The 26,092-nt window shown below is 42.3% G+C and overlaps 1 protein-coding gene across 1 annotated transcript in view; it reads right to left on the bottom strand.

Moving 5' to 3' along the window:
• The window catches only part of LOC146003735 (glutathione S-transferase 1-like), a 34,515-nt gene extending 9,678 nt beyond the window's left edge, over positions 1 to 24,837 (bottom strand). Inside the window, exons 1-4 of the mRNA XM_083142131.1 lie at positions 24,705 to 24,837; positions 21,718 to 21,864; positions 18,003 to 18,061; positions 16,117 to 16,258 (exon numbers count right to left, since the gene is read on the bottom strand). Coding sequence (XP_082998257.1) covers positions 16,117 to 16,258; positions 18,003 to 18,061; positions 21,718 to 21,858 — 342 coding nt within the window. The 5' untranslated portion in view covers positions 21,859 to 21,864; positions 24,705 to 24,837. The remainder of the gene's footprint in view (positions 1 to 16,116; positions 16,259 to 18,002; positions 18,062 to 21,717; positions 21,865 to 24,704) is intronic.
• Between the last annotated feature and the right edge of the window lie 1,255 nt (positions 24,838 to 26,092).

A 26,092-nucleotide genomic window follows, 5' to 3' on the forward strand; every position in this document is an offset into this window, starting at 1 on the left:
CTGCCATTCTTCAGATAAACGTTTTTGATCTTACAGTCGTCGAATTTGCTGGAATCTTTTTCCTGATTGTTATCGCGACCGGTCTGAAAAAGTACAATGACGAAATCTGGCATGTCGAACTGTATGTTGTTGAACTGAGTCGTCACGTCGAATTCCATGTGACTTCCCGACGCCAACTTTTGCACGCACTGGTAACCGTGAAAGTGAATCGGCACCTGCGGACTTTTCAAGATCTCCCCTTTGTACTTGAGGGCGTAGTTCGTTTCGTATTCCACGATCGGCATTCTCAATTCCATGCTCCGGATGACGCACTTGGCTGCTTCGGGTAATGTGTTGGCTATCGGCGTGCCGTCGGCGTTCAAGTTGGTGTATCGCATCAGTGCGTCGTTGTCGTTGGCCGCTCTTCGAAACGTGACGCGCAGTCCTCCCTCCCACATGATCTCCTTGTAGTCGGAGAAGAATCCTGGCAGCAGACGCATGGGAAAGAGCACCGTGTGACTTTTTGTTGATATTTTCGTCCCTGCTTCGAATCCTCCTGCTTGATAGTACGCTGCGTCTGTTTTGGATAATTTCAATGTTCCCACTGCCGTCGACGTGATGCCTGGATAATCGATTCTGTCGATGACGGTGTTGTGTTTCCTCACCTCCACCTGCGAGAACAGATGAGGCACGAAGTTGTCCACGAGTATCAAATTTGCATTGGGCGGAAATGCGTCTCCGCTTTCTTTCTTCACCACGTCGAATTGAAGGTAGAGGTCCGCTCTGTGAGGATGAACGAACCCATCCCCTACGTCCACGTCGTATTCGATCTCCCTGTTCGCTTCGTTGAGATTGGCGAACGTGCGACGGTTGGGAGGGAAAGATTACAATTCGTAACTTTCGATTTGTTCCATTTTTTTTTTCACTATGTGTGTTATTTATTATACGTTGATCTCCACGATGGCAGTGGTCGTTGCACCTGCGAAATCCACCACCTCTCCTTTCTCGTTCGTCACCACCAACTCTATGTCGTCTATGCGGTTGCGAGATACTGGAAAATAGATCGGCGAAGAAGGTGTGTAGATGATCGGTTCCATGAACTCGGAACTTGGTTTGAACGTGGCGATGATTCCCGTCTGCTTGTGACTTCCCAGTAATCCGTCCGAGGATTTCGTGATCATGCCTTCCGCCACGTTGCAGTGAACGTTCAGAGTTTCGATGGCTAGAAATTTAGGAATATTGACTGCCGTATGTTTGATGCCAGCTTCGAGTTTGGTGTTGTTCTCGAAACCTAAAAGTTCTCCCATGGTGCCCAGGTCCACGGTCTCCGTCGCGGATAGGATTTCCACTCTGTGCGTGACCGAATTTTGAGAAAGGTACGTGCCTTTGGGTAACTGAGCTTGCAAAGTGGAAAGATTGTATTGGCCTGGCGTGACAACGATGTGTTCGCTTCCGACGCTAATTTTGTTGTTGTGCTGCGTGACGTTAGGTATGAGGTACATGCTGTAGAATGCACGCAGAGCCACGGATTTAGGATAGACGATGTCGTCGTGCAGCGTGAGTTTCAAGATTGAAGATTCGCTCGTGAGATGGAACACGCCCATCGTGTTTAAGATTCCACAATGCTTTCTGAAAATGTTCCACCGACGGGTTATTTATTTTAGACATGTATGCGAGAACGGAAAGGCATAGGTGGCCGCAGTTAACATCGGTGAAACCCTGGATGCGTTTGTCATTGTAGTAGAGGTTGGCAACACTGAGATACTTCACCAACCTGGCAGGTGGTGTGCCACCGAACGAATCGAAAACAAATGCATTGTTATCGTCAATTTTGAGGTAGCATATCCAATGTGTACCAGGATTTTTGTAACTGTCCAGGTTGACCACGCCATACTCCTTTTTCTTCACAGCAGTGGGTAGAGAATCGGACATGAAAACACCCCTGAAGTTTCTTATTCCCAACAGTTCGATCAGAGATTCAATATCGAAGTTGGACAGGGCTTCTTCTTTTTTTTATATTTCTTCAAAGCATCGAGGTTGCTTTTTTGTTTTTTCATCACCCCCTTCCCCCCTTTCTTCTCCATGGCCAGATTATGACGTTTCTGTTCTTCCAATTCCGCTTTGTTCTTCTTCGAGTCGATGACGGTTTTCGCGATGGCGGCGCTACCGCCGGCCAAACTTCCAACGGCCCCCAATGCCGCAAGGATGGCCGGGATGCTGAATATGAAACCTCCGATTTCTTGCTGTTTCCGCGAACGCTGCAAGCGTCTCAATTGAGGTGTGCTGAGAAGTAATTTCATTCAGTGTCCTTTCGTTAAGCAAGAACGTTTCTTCTCGCGTTGTTTCTTGGTGAGTAAACCATCGAGGGCACCTAGATTTTTCAGATTGGAGTATGGTATCTGGTACACGACACCTTTGGGCTTCATGTTGATGCTCTATATGTTATCTTCACGGTATGTTATTTATATATATGTTCTGAGATTTTTTTTGTTTTGTGTAATTTTTTTTCGGTATGTTATTTATATATAAATGTTCTGAGATTTTTTTTTGTTCCGTGTAATTTTTTTTTCAAGGATATACTCCGCGCAGAGCCGTTACACAAATTCTATTACGTGCTTTGTTTTCTTACCAAGAAGTTCCTTTGTACCCTTGTACACGATTCGAGTTTTGTTCTCGATTAAAATAGCTAGCTTCTCGTCGGATAACATGTTAGCGTATCGATCTGGTAAAAATAGACTGTATTGTGCGTTGAGCAACAGACGCGCCTTGGGACCATACTGGGTAGAAACAATTGAACCGGAAGTTATCGTGTAAGGTTTGTCCACTTCCAATTCCTGAATTTTTACATATTCGACTGATGAATTTAGCATTTGTTTTAATGCTTGGGCGTCTAGTGATTGTTCACTCATTTTTATAAGATGGCAAACACAACTGGAGTTTTTTTTTTTACGTAGTGTTATTTATATACCGAAGAAATTTTTTTCACGGTTCGAGAATTTTTTTTATTTCTACACACCCCATCCAAATTTTTGTTTCGTGTTCATGGCGATGGTGGTGCCCAGTGCTGCAACTCTTTCTCCCAGCGAAGCGTCTCTGCTAACGAATCTTTCGAAAGCTGCGTGCTCTAACTTTCTGTCTGCTTCGTGACGTGCATCCAGATCGGTGCGAGTGGTGTTGTAGGCGATGTCGTGATCTTTGCATGCGGCGTCCAACGGATTCACACCCTTGTCTCCTCTCTCCAATCTTTTCTCGAGTTTGGTACCCGGTCCGCAGAACTGGTAGCCGGGTAAATGCATCTCGAAAGGTAACTTGTTGATGATGTCGTTCACGAGTCCCTTTCCTTCGGCCACGTTCCAGAATCTCGGAGGCAGCGTGTTGATAATTTTAATGAGGTAACCTATGCCCTTGTCGTTGTTCACGATGAAGTTGGAAAGTTTTGTGCTGATCATGTCCACGATGCCAACCTTCTCGTTGTAGAAATTACGGTTGCCAGCCTTCTCCTCTCCTGCAATAACCAACAATCGGTCTATGAGCTTGCGCACGTCGTCCACCCACACAAACTCTTTGGGTAACGTGTTGTAGAGTTTGACGCCGCTGCCTGTTTTCACCTGGTTCCAAATCGGTTTGATGAGATTTCTGTACTTCTCGCCGCTGCTCGATTTCACCCTATTCTGCGAGGCGTCGTTGTTCTGGTACAAGGCATCCGTCATGATCAAAATTTCCTTGTAACTCTGGTAATCTTCGTCGGTGTAATCTTTCGGCTGTTTTTTGGCAACGAGTTCCCACAGTTCCACCGTACCCGGATACCTGTTCCAACTATCCTTCTCGCCTAAATTAACTTTAATGTCGTTGCCTTCGAAGCTCACCTTCGATTTTCCAATCTTCCAAACCACACCGCCGCCTTCGTTGCTCTCCATGCTCGGATACAATCCGAACACTTCATCCTTGTCGAATTTCCCTGTGCTCAGGTAGTCTCGTGCCAAAGGTCCCAACTCGATTTTATCCAAAGACGACGGCGTGCTACCTATGGCTCGACGTCGTGCCGGTACGTCCTTCAGTTCGAACGGCGTCGAAGGAATGCTCGAAATGGGCGTGGGTACGGTGTAACTTTTAGCTGCAAGTGGTACGAGTTCGTTGATCAAATTTTTATTTTGTTCCGTGACGCCTTTAATTTCTTTACCTAGATCGCTGATGGCGTCGATCACAGGTTGATCTTGACGTTTCTTCTCTTCGTAGAATCCGCGATTCTCGGATTTCCAACCTTTGAAGCGTTTCGCGAGGTAATCGCGAAGCTTGAGATTTTCGTCTTCGATTTTTCGTTTCGTCATAACGTTATTTATACACGTCGTTTCTCACAACGTTGCAACGTTTAGAAAGTCGTTGATTTTGTTTCTGTATTTTCCCTCGTTGGGTTTCCTCGTCATGTCGATCGTCGCGAATCCGAAATCGTCACTGTTCCAACAGTGGGAGCAGCAGCGTTCCGAAAATTGATTGTAGTTCATGTCTCCACCTACGTAGTCATCGTACGCGTGCTTGAGGTTGGTGTGATCTTGACGAAACAAACATATGAAATTAGCGTTGTCGCGTACTAACTGTTTTGGAATTTTGGAAAACGTTTGAGCTAGGAAGAAGCAATCTATTCCTTTGTGACGACCTTGCGTGAAAAAGTTGCGAATTTCATTTTGATTTTCCAGGATGACATCGTCGAACACAACGACTGAATTTTCACGACAATCGTCGAGTGGTTTTATTTCCGAAGAGAACGTTGCAATGTCCAGACCATCGTACAGTTTCATCAGTTGCTGGTATTTGGATTGCTCCAAACTTTTCGAAAAAACGTAGAGGTGCCTGTTCTTCCAATCTAACCAATTCGGTGCGAGGAGAAAATTGTCCACGAGCAGTGTTGTTTTCCCACACCCCGAAGGACCTACGATCAGACAGCGGATGCTGTCGGGAAGCAACTCGCCGTTCTTTTTTTTTGTTTGACTTTCCGAATCCGGTAGACGCTTCACCACGTTCCACGTACTCACAAGATCACTTCGTTCGCGTCGATCCAACTCTTTTCCGGAAGTCCCAGCCATTTGACAAACAGTTTGTCGCCTTTCCTACGCAATACTTTCTCGATGAGGTACGTGTTGGGATGTTTTGTTTTAGAGAGTTCCTCTTCGTAAAATCTTCCTTTCAAAATCTCGCCGCTACTATCTTTTATTATATACGTGTGTCGGTTTCCGGGTAAAACTCGAACCACCGTAAAAAGTTCCGTGCTCCAATTTTTTGTGAATCCCTTCTCGAAGGTGCGTTTGAATTTGCTGATCCTCACCTGGTCTCCAATTTTGAATTTTGATTTCTTGGTAGTCGTGGGAGTGTACTTTGGACAGTAAACTGTAGAAATTAAACGCTGCTCGTCAGATTTCGTAACGTCAGCTGGCTTCATGCCTATCGTTCTGTGTACCGTATCATTATAGGTGTCGACGAGTTCCGGCAGTATGTCGACCCATTTGTAATTTCCTCGAAGCGTGAATCGTTTCCACATGTGTGTTTTCAAGGTTCGATTGAATCTTTCCACGATGCTGGCTTTGATGTGACTGAAGGTTGAATAATGTCGAATGTCATGTTTTTGAATAAACTTTTGGAATACGGCATTGTAAAATTCCTTCCCCTTGTCCGTTTGCAAAAACCGAGGTCGTCTGTTGCTTTCGCAAAAAATTGCCTTGAATGCTTCCGTGACGCACGTTCCCGTTTTGGCTTTCAAAGGTAGAGCCCATGCGAATTTCGAAAACGTGTCTATGACGGTGAGGAGGTACTTGTTGCCTTTGTTCAATTTATGTACATTTTTTAGATTGCCGCTACTCATCTCCACGAGGTCACTTTGCCAAAGGTCATCGATTCCCTTGGTTACCACAGCTAAACGTTTGTAGTTGCGGCGTGCTGGTTTATGTAATTCTTCGACGATGGCTTGCCTAGACATTTTTTAGAGATTACGTTTGAAGAGAAGCACCAGCGTGATGGGATTCAAAGAAGGTGGCACCTCACCTGTGTTTTGAATGATCAGCTTATCGCCAGCACTCACGTCAAAAACGGTGAGATCTTCGTCTTCGTGTATTTCATATACGTTGCGCGTTTCGTTCCAACGTGCCAGAGGAATATTTCCTGCTTTCTGGACACCACGATTCGATATCAAGGTCATGGTGGGAACGCTAGCTTTTCTGCCGTGAGACCAGTACGAAAATTCATTTATCTGAATCGTGCCATCGAGGAGAAACTTGTAGTACGGATGATAAGGATGTAGCATGTACAGTTTGTTACCTTCGACGAACGTGGAGATTCTCTGTTGATTGGGTATGCTGTTGATTTCGATGGCTTGCAGAGAATGCAGTTTAGCGAATTTAGTATCGACGCTAACAAGGTTGCTGTGAAGCTGTCCCAGTGTATTTTGTACGGGCAACAAATGCTCGACTATGGTATCCGTTACGGTAGAAAATGACGGTTTGATTTTCACTTCCACGTTCAACCGCTTGAAGTTTTCGTTGAGTTCTTGTAATTTGGCACCGAAAGAGGCCAGCGTCGATTCCTGCGTGGATTCCAGCACTCCAACTTGATCTCTGATGTTGACGACAATACTCTGAAGGTTCTCAACTTGATTTAATTTCGAGCTCTTCTCGGTGAGATCGTTCACGATGCTTCGCATCTCGGTAAACTGCGTGTGAAGGTCGGCGACGCTCTGCGAAGTGGGCAGCGTCGACACCAGCGAAGCAAGTTCGTCTCGAATCTGTTCCACGTTCGCCGTTTCCGTTTCCAGTCGTTTCAGCATACGTGATATGCCCCTTTTCAAAGCGTGTAATTCTTTTGAGGTGGGGAGATTGGCCACCCTACTCTCGAGATCGCTCAATGAACTTTTGATGTCGCTCGAATCGGATAGTGCCGTCACCGCCGTTTTCAATTTTTCCAAATCTTCGCTCGAAGGTACACTCGTCCGTAACGATTCCAAGTCACCCTGTATGTTGTCCAGTACGTGATGAAAATGAGCAAGGTTCGATTCGACGTTCAAATTTTCTAAATATTCGATCTTCTGCTGAACCGTGCTCAACGTGTCTTGTATGCTCGTCAACGCACTTGCTTCAGCGTGAATATTTTTAATTTCTTCGTTGATCAACTCCAGAGACGCCTGAAGCGTAGCGATGGTGGTTTGAATGTGTTCGAAATCTTGATAAGCCTCCAATTGAATTTTTATGTTCGCGACGCTTTTGCCGATAACCTGCAGTTCGTCTGACGATGGTAGGTTCGTCATGGTATCTTCCAAAGTCTGTAACTTGGATTTAATTTCTTCCAACGTACCGGTGAATTCTTCTTGTAATTTGGAAACAACAACATGCAAGCGTTCTACATCAATATCCTTCACGACGGTTTGAAGTTCAGAGAAATTCTTTTCGATTGCCGAAGTTCGTTCTTCGATTTCGAGTTTCAATTTTTCCAAATCTTCATTTTTCGATTGAAATTGCTGTAATTTGGCCAAATCATTTTGAAGCGAATCCACGCTCAACTGTATATTTTGAACGCTGTCGTAAGAAGGTACGTCGACATAATTTTTTATGAGTGTTTTCAGTTCGGAATCGATTTTCAGAATGGGGTCGAGACATTGCGTTTGGAGCGTAGCGATTTCCGACTCTAAACTTTTGTTTAAGGTCTCCTGCAAAGCGATCAAATCGCTCCTCAACTTTTTAATTCGGACGTCCAACATGAGAATCTCTTCTGCGTGGTCTACACGCTTGGTATTGCCGAAAATGTCGTTAGGCATTTTTGGTTAACGGTTATTTATAATAGGATAGACGATACGTAATTCTACGAAGAGAGGAATGAGTTTATCGTAATCTCCTAGGAGTTGAACATAAAGATAATCTCCTGCAGAAACATCGTACGTAATGTTAGAAAGCATCTTGTCGTGCTTGATTCGAAAAATGTTCTTGCCGGTAGATATTTTGATTTCGCCTATGTTTTCCGGATTCACGGTGATTTGAAGTTTCCCACCGATCGGAATTTCGTAAAAATGTAAATTGTTGTTGAAGACGTAAAACATCTTGCCCACATCGTCATCCAATTTCGTCCAAATACTGTTAAGATGAACAATCAGTAGACCATTGAGTTTAGTTAACATGGAAGGTAGATCTGTCGTCGTGCGGTGTACAGTCTCCATGTTGGTTTGTTTTCGAAAACCAAAAAGATTCATGCTGGTTATTTAAAAAAAATTGAGAACATATCTAATATAAACAACACCACAAATAGTAACTTCATCTATGCTAGATTATTTATGGTTTTGGGGTCTAATATAAATAACACCACAAATAGTAACTTCATCCATGGTAGATTATTTATGCTTGGGGGTCTAATATAAATAACGCCACAAATAGTAACTTCATCTATGGTAGATCATTTATGGTTTTGGGGTCTAATATAAATAACACCACAAAAAAAAATGTGTGCAATTTAGTAACTCCACCTTTTTTTTCTTAGCAAAAAAAAATGGAGAAGAAGGAAGCGAAACGTGCATGTGACCACTGTGGGAAATATATATCCATCTCTCACTTGGGTAGACATCGGAAGAATGTGCATGGGGAAGGATCAAGTAAGAGAGAGTTCGATGTTGACGATCAAGCGCCACGAAAGAAGCAGAAGAGTGCCGGCGAAAGTATTCGTAATATTTTAACCAAGGAGACTTTCCAATCTGAAGAAACATCTGATCTAAACAACTTTTTTCATTCGGTCAAAAGCAAGTTAATTTCGTCTATCACCAAAGCTTTGTTGCAATGCTCGTTGAAAATCCACCTCATCGTTTCCGTCATTTACGAAAACGTAAAAAAAGAGCAAGAAACTTTCCATCATTACACTGGTGTAAAGAGCCTCCACGCCGCCGATGTCGATGAGCTGGATGCCATTTGCAACCAGATGTTTGACGCTTTGTTGAACAAGCACGAGACTTTCGAACAACGTGGATCGGGTTGGACACTTTGCGGTTCGCCTCACACTTTAACTTTGAAGGTGGCACGATACAACCCGATGGGAGCATCCAGCTACATCAAATTGCCCCCGGAAATAGCCAGTAAGAAAGCCATCATCAACATTCAAAATGAGGATAACAGATGCTTTTTGTGGTGCATCATTGCCGATCATCACCCAGCCAATAATGACAAACATCGTTTATACCACTATAACAAGGCAGAATATCTCTCAGAATTTGAAAAACCTATGGCTGGTATTAATTACCCTGTAAATCTGAGAGATATTAGTAAATTTGAGGTACAGTACAAGACAGATAAAAACGAAAGTATAGCAGTACACATTTTCGGATTAGACAAAAACAACACCATCTACGTTCTCAGACATAGCAACATTAAAAGTAATCGCGTCATCAGATTACTCCTGATCGAAGATGATGATAATTATCATTATTGTCTAATTCAGAATCTTCCAAAATTAATAAGAAGTCAAATTACCACACATCACCATAAAATTCAAGTATGCGACAGATGCCTGAGTATATTCTACGGTCGAGGAAAAAAGAATGCTGATGAAGAACTCCAAGATCATGATGAAATGTGTAGTAAACATCCGGCTACGGCTATCGAAATGCCTTCTCATGACATGAAATTTTCCAACTACAAGGCGCTACTTTGGCATCCCGTGGTGATATGCGCTGACTTTGAAAGTTTCCAACTTCCACTCGCCATCTGCGAACCGAATCCCAGCGTATCGAGCACTACCGAAATTTTTCATCACGAAGCCTGCGCTTTTGGATTGATGGTCAACAACACAGGCAATGTTATTTTACATCGTGGCAATGATGCTCCACAAAAATTCGTTGAAACCTTGAAACAGATGGCCATAAAATTCGCTCCTCTACTAAAAGAAGACAAAGCAATGGAGCCTCTTACCCAGGAAGAGAAGGAAGCATACAACCTTGCCTCTCAGTGTGATGCATGCAAATGTAACTTCACCCTCGAAAATGTCAAAGTTCGCCACCACAATCATCACACGGGAAAATATGTGGCCCCCATGTGTAACGACTGTAATCTACAAATCAAGAAACCAAATTTTATTCCTGTATTCATTCACAATTTGGAGGGCTACGACGCCAAAATCTTCATAAAGGAGATGGGATGTGACGCTCAACCCATTAGCGTTATAGCTCGCACCAACGAGAAATTTATTTCATTCAGCAAAATGGTGGACGTTGGAAATGGCAATCACGTAGAAATTCGCTTCTTGGACTCCTACAACTTTCTGTCTTCGAGTTTGGCGACACTTGCGTCTCAACTCACCGACAATGATTTGGTTGCCACCAGGAAATGTTTTGGCGACCAACATTTAGCACTGTTGAGACGCAAGGGGGTTTACCCCTACGAATACATGACGGATACTTCCAAATTCTCAGAAACATCGTTACCACCGAGAGAAGCATTCTACAGTCGTCTTAGCGACACCTGTTGCACCGAAGAGGACTACCATCATGCTCAGCTCGTCTGGTCTACATTCTCTTGTCAAACCATGGCCGACTATCACGATCTGTATCTGAAACTGGATGTTACGCTATTGAGCGACCGTTTTCATCTCCATCGCTCGAGAGGAATGGCAGCATATGGTTTGGACCCCGCTTTCAGCTACACCACACCGGGTTATTCTTGGCAGGCGATGTTAAAATCCACGAAGGTGAAGATAGAACTCATCAAGGACGTCAATCAACTTTTGTTTGTCGAAGAGGCAAAACGTGGTGGAAACGTCCAGTGCCCCCTTCGATACGTCAAGGCCAACAATCCATATGTTGCCGATTTCGATGCAGGGAAACCGACAAACTTCTTGGCATACTGGGACATGAACAACCTGTATGGTTATGCCATGTCCGAGTCTCTGCCCATCGGAGAATACGAATGGATGAGCGAGCAGGAACTTCAAGTATGTTTAGAATGGAGCGAAGATCATGAAAATGGATGTTTCCTGAAAGTAGATTTGGAATATCCTGCATCGCTTCATCAAGAACACCATGGATTTGCGATGGCACCTGTGATGGAATCGGCTCCGGAGAAGAAGCTGATGCTCACCTTCAAGAGCAAAGAGAATTACGTGGTGCATTATCGTCTCCTACAATTCTACCTCCAGCATGGATTGTTTTTGAAGCATGTGCACTCGGGATTGAAGTTTAAACAGGCCAGGTGGCTAGCACCCTATATCGACGGCAACACTCAACGTCGAGCATCAGCTTCTTCTTCCGCAGACAAAGACCTATACAAATTGATGAACAACAGCATCTACGGCAAGAGCATGGAAGATGCCAGGAAAAGAAGAAATATCAACTTGGTCTCCGACCCCAAGAAAATAAACAAGCTCGTCGCTCAGCCCACATACAAGAACTTCACGATACTGAGCGACACGTTGGTATTGATCGAACGTGCTCTCCGCCACATAACATTTGACAAACCAATCGCCGTGGGAGTCGCGATCCTCGAGTTGTCGAAGCTGGCCATGTACAAGTTTCACTACGACGTCATGAAACCACGCTATGGAGAGGCGATCGAGGTGGCGTACACCGACACGGACAGCTTCGTGTACAACATCCGCACCGATGATCTATACGAAGATCTCAAAAGCATGAGCCAGCATTTCGATTTCTCCAATTATCCGAAAGATCACCCTCTCTTCGACAACAGCCAGAAAATGACGATCGGGAAGATGAAGGATGAAGTCAACGGCCGCATCATCACAGAGTTTGCTGGCCTTCGAGCGAAAATGTACGCCATCAAAATTCAGGATGAGACCGAAATAAAAAAGGCAAAAGGGGTGGGGCGTTCGAGCACAAACAAACTAACTGTAGAAGATTACAAGTCGTGCTTGTTCAACAAAAAAATCAAACGCGTGACCGAACATCGGATCACGAGCACCATCGATCAGTTGCATACATCCATGATAAACAAAGTGGCGCTTGATCCCCACGACACCAAATTGAGGCTGCTAGACTGCAACATCCACACCCGAGAATGGGGATACCATGACGAGGAAGAAACCTGCTCGCACCATTAGACTTCTGCATCAAAAAAGTACGTATTATTTCTTGCACCACTTTTTTTTTTAAAAAAAAAAACAATCATTCACACTAATTTTTGCATTCACACTTTTTTTATATTTTTCTATTATTTTTTTTAAAAAAAAACAATCATTCACACTAATTTTTGCATTCACACTTTTTTTTATATATTTTTTCTATCATATTATGTACACTATTTTGAGGATATTTTTTTTTCTTTCAGATGCTGCACCCTACGCAAACTTTTTTAGTTCTTACACATTCCATTCTTAACCAAAATTTTTCTTCTTTTCAATCATAAAACACACACATTACACACGGAAGTCCTCTGTAGGGAGTCATGGGGGGTTTAAAAAAAAACCATGAAACTCTACAGAGGCATGGCTTTGTTAGCCGTGGCCATTAGAACTGTATTGGGCACCACGCACCCCTGGCGGGATATTTTCTTTTTTGGGGGCCAGGGATTTCCTTAACAAAAATAAATTTTGATTATCACACACACACACACATTGTAGAAGATCACACCTGAGAGTTTTAAAAACAAAACATCGTGGTAGATTATGCTGAGAGCAAGGTCGTAGTAGATTACACTGAGGGAGCTTACAGTAAGAGGAGGCAGCCTTATAGGAAAATGTCGTAAGTCATTTCAAATGTAGGTCAAAAGGCAATGTTAGCATAAGAGTAGGAGGTAAAAATAATAGCTTAAAAACTGATGCCAGAGCTTTTCTTCTGTCTAATTTTCTCTCATTGTAGGTTAGTTTAGTGCGTAAAACAGATTACGCTGAGAGCAGAAGTTTATTAGCAGGTTGTAGTAGATTATACTGAGGGGGGGGGGGCCTTACAGTAAAAAAGAGGCAGCCTTATAGGAAAATGTCGTAAGTCATTTCAAATGTAGGTCAAAAGGCGATGTAGCATAAAAGCAAAATTTGCAGAACGTAAAAAATAGCTTAAAAACTGATGCCAGAGCTTTTCTTCTGTCTAATTTTCTCTCATTGTAGGTTAGTTTAGCCCGTAAAACAGATTACGCTGAGAGCAGAAACCTATTAGCAGGTTGTAGTAGATTACACTGAGGGGGGGGGGGGCAGCCTTATAGGAAAATGTCGTAAGTCATTTCAAATGTAGGTCAAAAAACGAGTTAGCATAAAAAAAATAGCTTAAAAAGTAATGCCAGAGCTTCTTCTCTCCATTTTTCTCTTATTGTAGGTTAGTTTAGTGCATAAAACATCGTAAAATAAAAAGTAGGTCAATGGGCGTTGCTAGAACATACGCCTTACAGGAAAACATCATAAGGGGAGACAGCCTTATAGTAAAATGTCGTAAGGCATTTCAAAAGTAGGTCAAAGGGCGTCGCCAGAACGTACCATACCACCTACTGATGTAGATATTTACGCATTGAGTATAACAATATATACGTAATTGTATCTGGGCTGAAACTCCTTATTATGTAGATGTCACCCTTGTTTCAGGATCCTTTTCAAAACCATGAGTTCATTCGTCTGTGTGCTATTGATCTGTGAGAAATATAATGTATCTCGACAATTAAGAATTGAAGGAAACAATGTGTGCAAAAGAAATGCCCGTGGCAACGGTTGCTAAGGACGTGAGAAAAGGGCATTTTCACCCTTAAGGAAGGGCCGATTGAGAGATTTTTGAATTTTCTCGGCCTTTTGGGACGATTTCATGGGGGGTCGTAATCGGGCGTTTTTCGCCTCCGGGGCTCCCTTCATGGAGAACATTTATGTCAGTGAGTGAGTGGTGGGATTGAGGCAATATATATATTGGATGAAAAACTGATAAAAATAAACCAATCTCATTCCAAATTTGTTATTGTTATTATATCCTTGGGGAGACTTTCCTACTCGACCACCAGATGGCTGAATATCCAGTCCAACTATTTTCCATTATTTTTTGCATTTCATGTGGTTTGTGTACTGAAATGCATAGTTTTTCTATTTTGATATTAATTTACCATACCTTGTTCTCGAATAACCTTTAAAAGTTGGGGAGTAAATTTATTCATAAAGTTTATGTTGTGCGACTTTTCACATAAAATTATATTTTATTCGTTGAATTATACAGGGTGTCTCAAAAGTAATAGCTCAAACTGACACAGGTGAAAATACATGATAATACCAGGTATCCAAAAAAGTTCGTGCCGCTGGAACGAAAAGTGAAAGTCAAACGGCATGTGCCGTCAACCCTGTCTGGATGACGTCAAAAGTTTACATTCCCGGCAACCGTCAGTCAGTGCAGAGTTGGGAGGCGTGTCGGTCGCATAGACAGCAGTTCTGTAGGAACTACAATCCTGAAGGGAACATGTGAGTGTCAAAGAACGTTTTACTGCCGTGTTTACTGTATGAGTTCAAATTGGTCAACAATGCTGCAGCCGCTGCTCGAAAGATATGCTTCGCGTTTGGAGAGGCATCAGTGAGTGAGCGCACAGCGCGAAAGTGGTTCAGTCGTTTTGCATCGGGCGATGAGAGCCTCCAGGACAAGCCTCGAGCTGGACGCCCCGCCACTATCGACGAAGCCCTGCTGAAGGAGACCATGGAGCGTGATCCACAGCAAACGTGCAAAGAACTTGCACAAGGGTTTGGAGTGTCGGAGGAAACCATTCGATTGCATCTGCACAACCTCGGGAAGACTTGGAAGCTCAGTAAGTCGGTTCCTCACGTTTTGTCCGAGGAAAACAAACGTCAGCGGCTCACCATTTGCGCATCATTGCTGTCACGCCACAAGAAAGCCCCATTCCTGGACCAGATATTGACATGTGACGAGAAATGGGTGTTATACAGTAACCGCAAAAGAAAACATCATTGGTCGTCCCCTGGTTCTGTTGCATTGACTCCCAAAGAAAACATTCATCAACAGAAGGTACTGCTCTGTCTTTGGTGGACCAGCGCAGGTGTTGTGCACTTTGAATTGCTAGAGCATGGCAAAACCATCACATCCGAGGTGTACTCGTCCCAGTTGCAAAGGGTTGCAGCTGCACTGCGTCCGAAGCAGCCAGCACTAGTCAACAGGAAAGGAGTGATCCTTCTTCAAGACAACGCTAGACCTTATACGGCGAAAGCGACCAAGGAGGTAATCAACACACTTGGTTGGGAAATTTTACCTCATCCTCCTTACTCCCAGGACATTGCCCCATCCGACTTTCACTTGTTTTTGGCCATAGATAACCATTTGCGTGAGCAACAGTTCCGAAACCGAGATGATGTCACGCAGGTCATAGGACAATTTTTTGCTCCTAGGGACCAGAACTTTTACAAACGCGGGATTTATAAGCTTGTATCTCGTTGGGAACATGTAATTGAAGCTGAAGGAGCTTATTTTGCTGAATAAAACACATTTGCCAGAAATTACAGAGTCTTTATTTCTCACTGCAATATATGGCATGAACTTTTTTGGATACCTGGTAGAAGCAAAAAAGTCTCAGTAAACATGGGTCTGCAAACGAGCCGTTTTCGAGATAATCGCTTATGTGTGATTACAAGCCGCCACCGACTTCATTGTTTGTAAACGTCGTCCTAGTTGGTAAAATACCAATAATACGGAAATGTCCTGTTTTGTAAACAAAGAGCAAACCTCGGACCGCGCAAGTAGTAAAGCACTCTGTGTTTACAAAATGCAATCAATGTCGGCTTGTAACCACACATTCGCACACAGTATTAGCATTTTACAAACTAGGACGACGTTTACAAACAATGAAGTTAGTGGCGGCTTGTAATCACACATTCGCGATTATCTCGAAAACGGCTCGTTTGCAGACCCATGTTTACTGAGACTTTTTTGCTTCTATTATCGTGTACTTTCACCTGTGTCAGTTTGCGGTATTACTTATGGGACACCCTGTATTGGTAGAATATGAGAAACAACCCCTATACTTTACAATCATTTCTTTCCATACTTGAAATTAACAATATCATGCCTTGAAGTTCCATAGAAATACTGCACCTATACAACTGAATGCACTCTTGCCAAAGTTTGCACATGTGCAGGAGTGTCACAAAACAAAACAAAGACAAAAAGATGCCTGTATGTTTTTTTACTTTAATCAAAATACTTACAAAAATTTCCTTTATTCTCACAAATAGCACTCCTGTATCAAAATGTTGCCTCTGGTCGACCACAGCTCTTACTTTGGGGTCTTTGGGGTAGAGTGAGTCATCCTTGGCATACTTGGTCACTAGGTATGCATTAATAGCATGGCTGCAAAAGAAAGTAGTAACAAAATCAATTTATACATTAATACAATGGTAAATACAATACTGTTTTACTTTTATGCACTTTTCTCATATGCTAAATCCAGCAGTAAAGATGAAAATGTCTATGAGTGGAGAAGAAGGTCTAAATATGAGCGAAGGTTTAAATATGGGTTTTGGAGTTATCCTATGCAGCCTGGGAGAGGCTATGGGAACTGGTTACCTGTCAAGGACAAAGGTTGCGGCGCCAATTGGCAAGAGAAAGTGGTGGTTAGCTTCGGCCTTGGACGCTGTTATAGAATTGCGACCTTCGAAAACATTTTGCAGGGAGCTATGTTTTAACTCAGCGTTTTCTGAATTCTCATCTGCTTTGTATAGGTTATGATATTACCGGTACATAAAACAAATGTGGGCTTTTATAATGCCATGATTTGTTTGTGAAATATGTACCACAGAGAGCGAAAATAAATTGAAGAAAAATAGCGTGATGGTCTAAATATGGGCTATGACATGAGGTCTAATGTTGAGATCACATTTTCAACAAATATTTGGATGTTTTTCTTAATTTCGATTTTTCCCATTCCGCGTGATTTTCAAAACAACAGATTATTCATAAATATGAATTTTATACTGTTTTAGCGATAAATTACTGTTGTTTAAAATTTTAATTGTTTTTTGTGATATTGCCACTAGTAGCTCATATTTAGACCACAATTTTGAAATACATCATTTTACCACTTTTGGAAATTGTTTTTTTTTTTTAAAGAAAATTGAGATCTTCTATACTTTAGCATGCTATTACATTGAAGTATATATTTCATAGTTATGCATTTTAAAGGCAGGTGCTTAATATATTATATTTTTCCTCAGAAAATGACAAAATAAAAAGGGGTGCCCATATTTAGACCTTTTCCAGTAAAGGGTGACTTTTCCAAATCTCAATTTCTCCCTCTCGTAGTACACCCTGAACTGCATTCTTGCAGACTAACGAGGCTCTGCGTCTGGACGTACAGCCAGTATAATTCTCCGTGACACTTATGTCATATCCATGCATGTTTGTGATTGTCCTTTCATAAATTTCATCTTCTCGATTAACCAAAAGTGCAAGAAATTGGTTATTTGACGAAAAGGCCATAATTTTTCGGCAAAGTAAAGTAAAACAAATGAATTAATCAATCAATAAATGCCTTGAAAAAGGACAGAACTTTATAGTATTAGACTGAATTATATATTTTTACATCTTTTACTTATTTGACGTCACTTTTCTACCTTGTAAGTTTATCACGATGAGGATGATAAAGTAATTAAATAAATTGCGGAAGGAACACAGCGAACTATAATGCCTTAACCACGATTCGAATAAAGGAGCCCTGGCTTTATACAGTAATATACTAGGTATTTAAATTATAATAACAAAACCAAAATAGCAAAGTTTTTATCTGAGTACATAATTTTCAGCCCTTGTTACAAACACTCCTACCACAAATCTATTTAAAAATCTAAAAATATACGAAATATATAAAAATTAAATATATTCCTTCAGTGATGTTAATTTAGTTGCAGTAAACATTTAAAGAGGTGATACCATCTTAATACGTTACTGAGACCAATCATTTAGTTATTTGAATTATTGGATTAAGAATTACCATTAATGAAACGCACGCTAATATATAAATTCAGATAAGTCAGCACATCATTTAACACAACATCATAACAAGTTAACTAAGTAACGATCATTACTGTATAATTACCTGTCCCAAACAACAGTGCCATTATCATTTATTACAGGAATTGTGTGTTGTGGATTCATCTGAAATTTGAAAGAAATGTCAAATAGACTTTAACTCTTCCTACTAATATTGTCTGATTATCAATTCTTACTAAATATGTTATATTTGAAAATTCCCAGTGCAACATTGGAAATAATTGCAATCTTATAATTGCGCCTCAGTTATACAAAAAATGTATAACATTTTATTTCATTATGATTAGGGAACGGATTTTAAGGTGCAGCACCTTTCTGTAAATATAGCAGTTTTCATACCGATCGTTTGAGATATGTATTTTAGGACATGAAATTAAGTAAAATGAACACACTTCGTTGCACCTTTTCGTGAGATTAGCACATTTGCCCCCTTTTGACACCTTTTTCATGCTTCAGCACCTTTTTCCTTGCTTTTCGTTCATGTTTTGTTAACAAATTGGACAGACAAAATAAATGATTTCCACTCTTCTGGAGCAGCTATATAAAATCCTATAGTCTCATTTTGTAGAGCAGAACAAGAGCTATATAATGGTGTAATATAATCATTGCAGCCCCAATAGTTCCCAAGAGAATGTAGCAAAACCCGCGAGAGAAAACACAAACTTCATCAAAACCTATTCGGCAGAACCACCGTTCTCTCTGCGGTCCGCGCGCATTATATACAGAAAGCGCAGAAAAGGCTCTCGCCGAGGTCACCGTTGGTGATAGTCTCCTGCTACCAGCCGCCAGACAACAGGATGGAGGAGCAAGACGTCATCACCCTGGAGAACCTAAGCAGCAAACTAATCATCACCGGCGACCTCAACGCAAAATACAGAACCTGGAACTCGAGACGAAACAACCCAGCAGGAAACGGACTGGAAAGAATCCTACCCGGAACCGGACTACAGATCAATGCACCCTTAGACCCGACGCACTACCCACCTAGAGGAGAGCCCGATGTACTCGACGTCCTACTACATGCAAGATGCGCCATTTCAATACCACCATACGCAGACGTGGCCCTTTCATCAGACCACGTCCCAATCCAGTTCCAAGTGGCGCACCAAGTTATAACACATACAGCACCTCCGGCTCCACCTCCAGCAGTCAGCTGGGACGTCTACACCGAATATCTGAATCAAATAGTCGACCCAAGGATGCCACTGAATACCCCGATGGAGATAGACAACGCCATCTTTAACCTCACCACTCAAATGAAAGGCGCAATGCGAACCGCCCGACACGCCCGACAAGAAGCCGACGCCCGACACCTACCTGGACTTCCTCCTTGCAGCCAAAAGGAGATTCCGAAAGCACTGGAACGTCACGCGAGACCCGAGAAGCAAGCAAGCCTACAAGACGCCTACAAAACAACATCTCAGAGCAATGGGAGAGACGTTTCGCTGCAGTGGAAGAGAGAGGCAGAGACTTCTGGAAGCTGATAAGGCAATCAACCCGCCCTCCGCCGGATTCCTACACCACAGTACTTCAAGGATCGAACGGACTGGAAGTAAACCCGAAGAAGCAAGCCGACATCTTCGCCAGACATCTCTCAGAAGTCTTCCAGCCGAACTCACCACCACAGCAAGCTGACCCTCACCACGGGATAGTGGAAGCGGCCGTGCGCCAAATCCGAAGCACCCCTATCGAAGACCGTCCCAGGCTAGCAAACCCACGAGAAATCGCGGGCTACATAAAGCGTCTTTCCCAGAGCAGCACACGAGGACTAGACGGGATTCCACCACAAGCATTAAAACGAGCCCCCCGGAAAGCGGTAGTCGCGCTCACTCGCATCACTAACGCCGTAATGTAAGCAGGACACTTCCCAGGCCAATGGAAAACCTCAAGCGTCGCGATGATCCCCAAACCCGGGAAAAATCCCAAACTACCAGCCAGCTACCGCCCGATTAGCCTCCTTTCTCACCTGAGCAAGGTGTGCGAAAGGGCAATCAAGAAGAGGATGCAGGAAACAACCCAGGAAAGAAACCTTCTCCCGTATTTCCAATTTCGATTCCGACCAGAACACTCCACCACAGCACAGCTTACCCGGGTTGTGGATCACGTGGCGACAATGAGAACCAGACGTCACTACATACTCGGAACATTCCTAGACATTCAGAGCGCATTTGACAAAGTGTGGCATGAAGGAATGATCTACCGGCTACATGAGTACCGCTTTCCGGCACACACAACCAGACTGATTGCCAGCTACCTTACAAACAGAAGCTACATAGTAAAACACAGAGGAGAAACCGCAGCGTCAAGGAGGATCTACGCAGGTGTTCCGCAAGGCTCGGTTCTTGCCCCCTTGCTCTACACCCTATACATGGCGGACGTTCCAGTACAGCGACACATCTTCCCTGCTGTGTTCGCCGATGACACCTCCTTCCTAACGTCGCACCGGGACCTGGACGTGTGCTATGACAGGATGCAGCAGCAATTGCAAGCTTACGAAGACTGGACAAGGAAGTGGCGGATCCAACCAAACCCGACCAAGAGCGAAGCAGTGACCTTCGGTGCACGGAAACACAACCCCCAGAGAAGGCTACCTCTGGGAGAAGATATCCCACACAAACAAGCAACGAAGTACCAGTCAGAGGGCGGGAGCTAAGTTGGCTGGCCTCTACGCTGTTTTCCGTGCACACTCCCTCACAATGGAAACCAGGTCCATGTGTACAACGCGTGCATAAAACCTATCCTGCTCTATGCCATCCCCGCCTGGCACCAAGTAGCTCCGACCACCTTCCAGAAGCTCCAAGTCCTGCAGAACCGAGCGGCCAGGATCATCAGCGGGCACAGCAGATACACCAGGATAACGCAGCTACATGAAGACTTGAATCTCCAGACGGTAAGACAACAAGCAAACCGACTCGCACGGACATTTTGGACTGACATACACTTCCATGACAACCCCGCTGTACGCAGCATCGGACAACTTCCCATCGCACCCCAAGAGCCGACGACCCTAAAAACCCGCTACCCGACAACCCATAAACCCGACAAATTGATGAAAACACCACCTCCTAACCACAATAACTCACCTCCAAACCTAATATCAAAATTACAAGCTTCGCCCTGCTCTAACCACCTTGATTTTACCTTATTTTTACAATGTATTTACCATGCCATTACATCATTTACCTTGTTTATTGCCTTGTAAATACTTAATATTTTCCCCATTATGTCATAACCTTACCCTGTATATCCATGTATAACAAAGTATTTCCCTACAAACGTACTGTCAACCTTTCCCCCATTGCCGAGCAATCCTTCAAGCTCTAACCACTACACCACTCCACCGGCCGAGGGAGCAACCACAATATCAATACCAAAACGCCAAGTATCCTCCAAGGAGGAAGCAGCAACAGTATGGATGAAAATCCCCAAAACTTCACCCCAGCCAAGAAAAAGTGAGTGACTATCACCTTTCCTTATATCCTTTTCCTGTCGCAGTTGCAGGAAGAAAAACAAAACAACCCGAAATCCAACAATATCCTTTACCAAAACCCCATCATCACAAGAAAAGTCAGGTCCTACGGGACGACACTTCAACCCTTTCAACCCATAAGAGATGCCATGCCATGCCATGAGAGCATTGAATAAAGGCATTATATCAGCATCTTTTTGAAAACATTTTCAGAACATTTTTTCCCATAATTTTGCACCTTAAAAATTCTTTCTCGTTATCATGGTCTACAAAAGAGAGACAAACACTTTACCTTCTTAAATTCAGGTGTCAAATGTTCCCCCTTGGTCAGGTCCACATTTTTAAGGTTGACATCCAGGTTCAAGGACTTCACAGCTAAGTAGGTGGCTCTAGCTGGAGGGCTCAGGTCCATGAAGTAGAAATCTACAGGCATTTTGATCTGAAATAAACAACAGAATTACAATGTGCATTATGAAGCACTATACTCTCAAACAAGAATGGCAAACGCATTGTCTACGTTTGAACGAACTGGCTTTATTTCAGTGCGCTCAAGATTAACTAGGTACGGTTGCACATGGCCGTATGCACGAAAAATTTTCAGGGGGGTTCATTCGTAATTGTTCTCTTGTCGCCAGAAATTTGAAAAATAGAAATAATAAAAATATATATAATAATTAAAATATCATAATTATAAACCAATTTAATTTCAAAATAATAATAATAATTATTATTATTATTAGCATTATTATTATTATTATTGCTGCTGTTATATCCTTGAGCAGGCTTACTCAGTCCAGCAGAAGATGAGTAAATATCCAGCACTTTTTTTCACAGTGTTGCCTACGGAAATGCACAATTATTATACTTTGTCATTAAATTTTAAATACCTTCAAGAAAATGCTTGAAAAGTTAGATAGAAATTTTAGTCATAAAGTTTCTGTTGTTTGACCTTAAAACTTAATTTTTTGAATTTTTAAAAGTATGTAACCAGTTATTTAAAAAAAAAAAAAAAACAGCCCTGTGCATGTATTGTAACCACAATCGCGATCCTAACGCGCTACGAAACTGGAGATCCGAGGTTTGAACTCCTATCAAGGGGGATTTTCAATTTTATCGGGCAGGGAATTTAAAAGTTGGAAAGGAATTTTTTGACAATTATAAGGAAATGTTCAGTCTGACCCAGGAATAATACTGGAAAGTGGACAGAAGAAGTGAAATTGGAGGGGTCGCGCGGGTGGGCTGCAATTCCGAGATAAAATACCGTTTCCCTCAAGTTTCAGAATTCCAAATGTATGAAAATTCTAGATGGATCGTTTCAACATTGTCTCCTTGTTGTATTTCTGTGAAACTTCAAATAAATTTTTGAAAATGAGTTACGGGTTTTGGTTTCTGAACTTTCATTAATCCAACATGTGAGATGTTTCGGGGTGGGGCGTGGGGGTTGAACCCTAGAAACTCCCCTCTGGCTATGGGGGTGCATTTTGAAATTTAGGGGGTACGATGTTCAAAATAGAGAAAACAGGAAGACACATGCAAACTTTAGCCACTTCATCAAAATATTCCAAGGGCTTGATTCATTTCTGCTTGCTTGCTTTGACCAGTAATACAAACAAGTAAATGTGGCTTTTCTTTTAGATTAGTATCAATGGCTTGCCATGGATGGAACAACAAGTCCAACAGGATTGTTGGAGCACAGAATCCGAACGTTTGCCAACCCCTTCAGATAATGAAAGAAGCGGAAGAGATAAGCGGCAGGATAATGGCTCAACACTTGGGAATCCAAAGCTGGAAGGAGACGCATGCAAGCCATTCTAGAAAAATATGCTGAAACTGACGACCTGCTTCGCTGCCTGAGAGCTCTATCGTATGTAACAAAGTTTGATTCAAAGCCATTAACCATATGTGACGAGGCTATTGCCGATTGTAAATATATAATTGTGAAAAGTTTTGACGACGCTGACTGCTGAATTAAAAAGTATTAATCCTAAAAAAGCCTGACGAAGCCGTTGCTAATAGACAACCTTTAAACCACCATTGTGTATTAGATTACACATTATCCAGTCCCAAGTCTAGAAAAAAAGTGTGAGGAAAGCTTGACATTTAATCATAAAGGTAGAAAAATATGTGTGCACTCGATATACGGTCATTTAAAGGTCATTCAGGAAGTGTGCGCTCATCGACGACAACTAAATGACACTGCAAAACAGAAAACTGACTTGGTTGAATTAACAAAACAAGTTTTATTCTTGTAGTTGTAAACAATAAACATAGTAACATTTACTAAAGTTGCTAATTTATAAGAAATTCTTTGGTAACTATAAACACATGTGCTCGATTTCTCAAGATCATTTAGTACTGGTGAGCAATAATTTGTCTGCCGCTTGTTTGAACAAATGTTTGGTTGACAGAAATTATTTTTGGTTACTCCAAACTTATTTCCTCTGTGAAGAGTTAACAGTATTTTCTGTTGAAAGTTGGTTTTGGAAAAGGGTGCAGCGGAAGAAAATAGGGGTGCAAGCAGCCCTTCGCACCCCCCCCCCTCTTCAAGCGCCGCCCCTGAGTGCGCTATCTATGCGCGTTCTCTTTGCCGACCTTGAGGAAACAAGATAAAACGACGCCTCAAGTAAATACTTGTTTAGCCAAAATATGCATTTTTGTGTGGTACTGAGTATATTGAATGTGTCACCACAGGAAATCTGCCTCCACACTTATTTTTATATTTTTAGTGTGTGCAAGGTTGGCTGTATGTAGTCATATAACACGTAACATACATTTTTGGAACATAAATTTATCAACTAGTTCAATCCTTGTCTGTTGTAGAGAACGATTCGAGGAGATCATGTCATGCCCCTACCCTCCTCTGGCGTCGCAACTGGTTCAGATATCAAGAACAAATCTTCCAATATACAACACAGAATATGAACAAACCTGTGATAATCTTTAAGCAACACAGTGTTAACAATCAAACTACTTTTTCTTCGTTTTTGTTTGAGATAATTCGTTTAATATATACACTTACAACTTTTTGTCTTGGAATCTTTCCAATCCCTGAAGATTGGAATCATCACTGGTTTAAAGATATCGAGAAATGTAACAGTGTTTGTATGAAATGCAACCTATCAACTCTAAAACTCATTTCAGTCGCACAACGAATCTTCCTATGCACAGCAAAGAATATAAATGAACCTGTCATCATCTTCAAGCAACAGTGTTAACAATCACACTACTTTTTCTTCCTTCTCGTTTGAGATAATAGGTTAAAATAAAGTGTACACTTACGGTTTGGTGTGTCTATGAATCCTTCCACTGTGAAGCCACTATCTGGAGTGAATGAGAAAGTGACACCGACGTAAACTAGACCCCTTTGCTTTAGCTCTTTGCGTTCCAGTCAAGGTCAAACATTCCAAACACGGATATCGCCAAGTGCATGAAAAACAGGTTGCCAGACAAGACTAATATATTATGGCAACCTTCTACTGTCATTGAAATAGTGATGTGTGATTATAGAATCGACTTTTTTCTACCTTAAATACTAAACGTTATGTAATTTTGTCACCATATTGTGATTACGGACAAGTACGAATGTGCAAGGGGAATAAACACCATATGATAAAGAGGAAAGACATGGTGAGAAGTGAGGAAGGAAAGATTGATTGATTCGCTTTACTTTATTTCGCTGTTCTGCCACTTTGGCTAAACGCGAAGATGAAGGTGAATGGTGATGCAATGAGATGGATGAAAGGACAATCACAAACATTTAGGGACGACACACAACACTGCTGCGAATCCACACGCCAGGAAATAGTGTGAAAGAGATAGTAGTAGTAAGGCCACAAGAAAATATAGAGTAAAGAAATAGATAAAGTGGAAATAATGGCGACAGAAAAAGAATAAGAAAGAGAGAATTACTGATCAAATCGGTATAAATGTGAAACCTAAAACTTTGAACAAACGAAAAATAGGTGTGAACTGGCAACTCTGCTGGAGGCGTAACTGATATGCTGGATGACTTGTGCATATAAAGAGATAAGTGGGGCTGTGTGTCCTTCTCATTATGCAACATTACAAGTCATAACACATGGCACAATTTAGTTCCCCTCTCCCTACGAAATAGAGAGGGAGGAGGGTGGAGGGGAAGAACAGAAATATCTTTTCGTTTTCATGTACTTCTGCCAGAAATGAACTAACGTTATCTTTTCTACAATGTGAGATCGAGTCTGTGGTCTGGCAGCTTTCTGATTTTATCTGGCACTATTGGTTAATGATGAGTTTTGATGACGATAAGCGTGAAGGATGATTAGCGTGCTTGGCCACCGAAGTGTCTGATTTCTTGTTATCATCATTACAATCATCATTAGGTCTAGATAAAGCCTTACGTGTAGAAATCTTCCCAGCTTTACTGCGTTTGCCGAATGTTAATCTGTCTAGCAGAAACCACACGGAATTGTCGCTAGTTATTGTTCACTCCATATTATGGGTAAGCCAAGCTACAGTTAAGCTACAAAGCCGACCTACGTGGCGGAGTGATTAGCACAACGCGCTACGACGTCAGTGGTCCCGGGTTTGAATCCCGCCTGCTCATGGGTGTTATTTGTGAGTGTCCCTCAGGGTGCGAAATCCTGGGGGGACGGGGAGATTTCCCCATCACCAACAATCTAGGCCTCAAA

Source organism: Lepisma saccharinum, chromosome 20 (genome assembly GCF_977018435.1).
Source record: "Lepisma saccharinum chromosome 20, izLepSacc3.1, whole genome shotgun sequence".
Lineage (NCBI taxonomy): Eukaryota > Metazoa > Arthropoda > Insecta > Zygentoma > Lepismatidae > Lepisma > Lepisma saccharinum.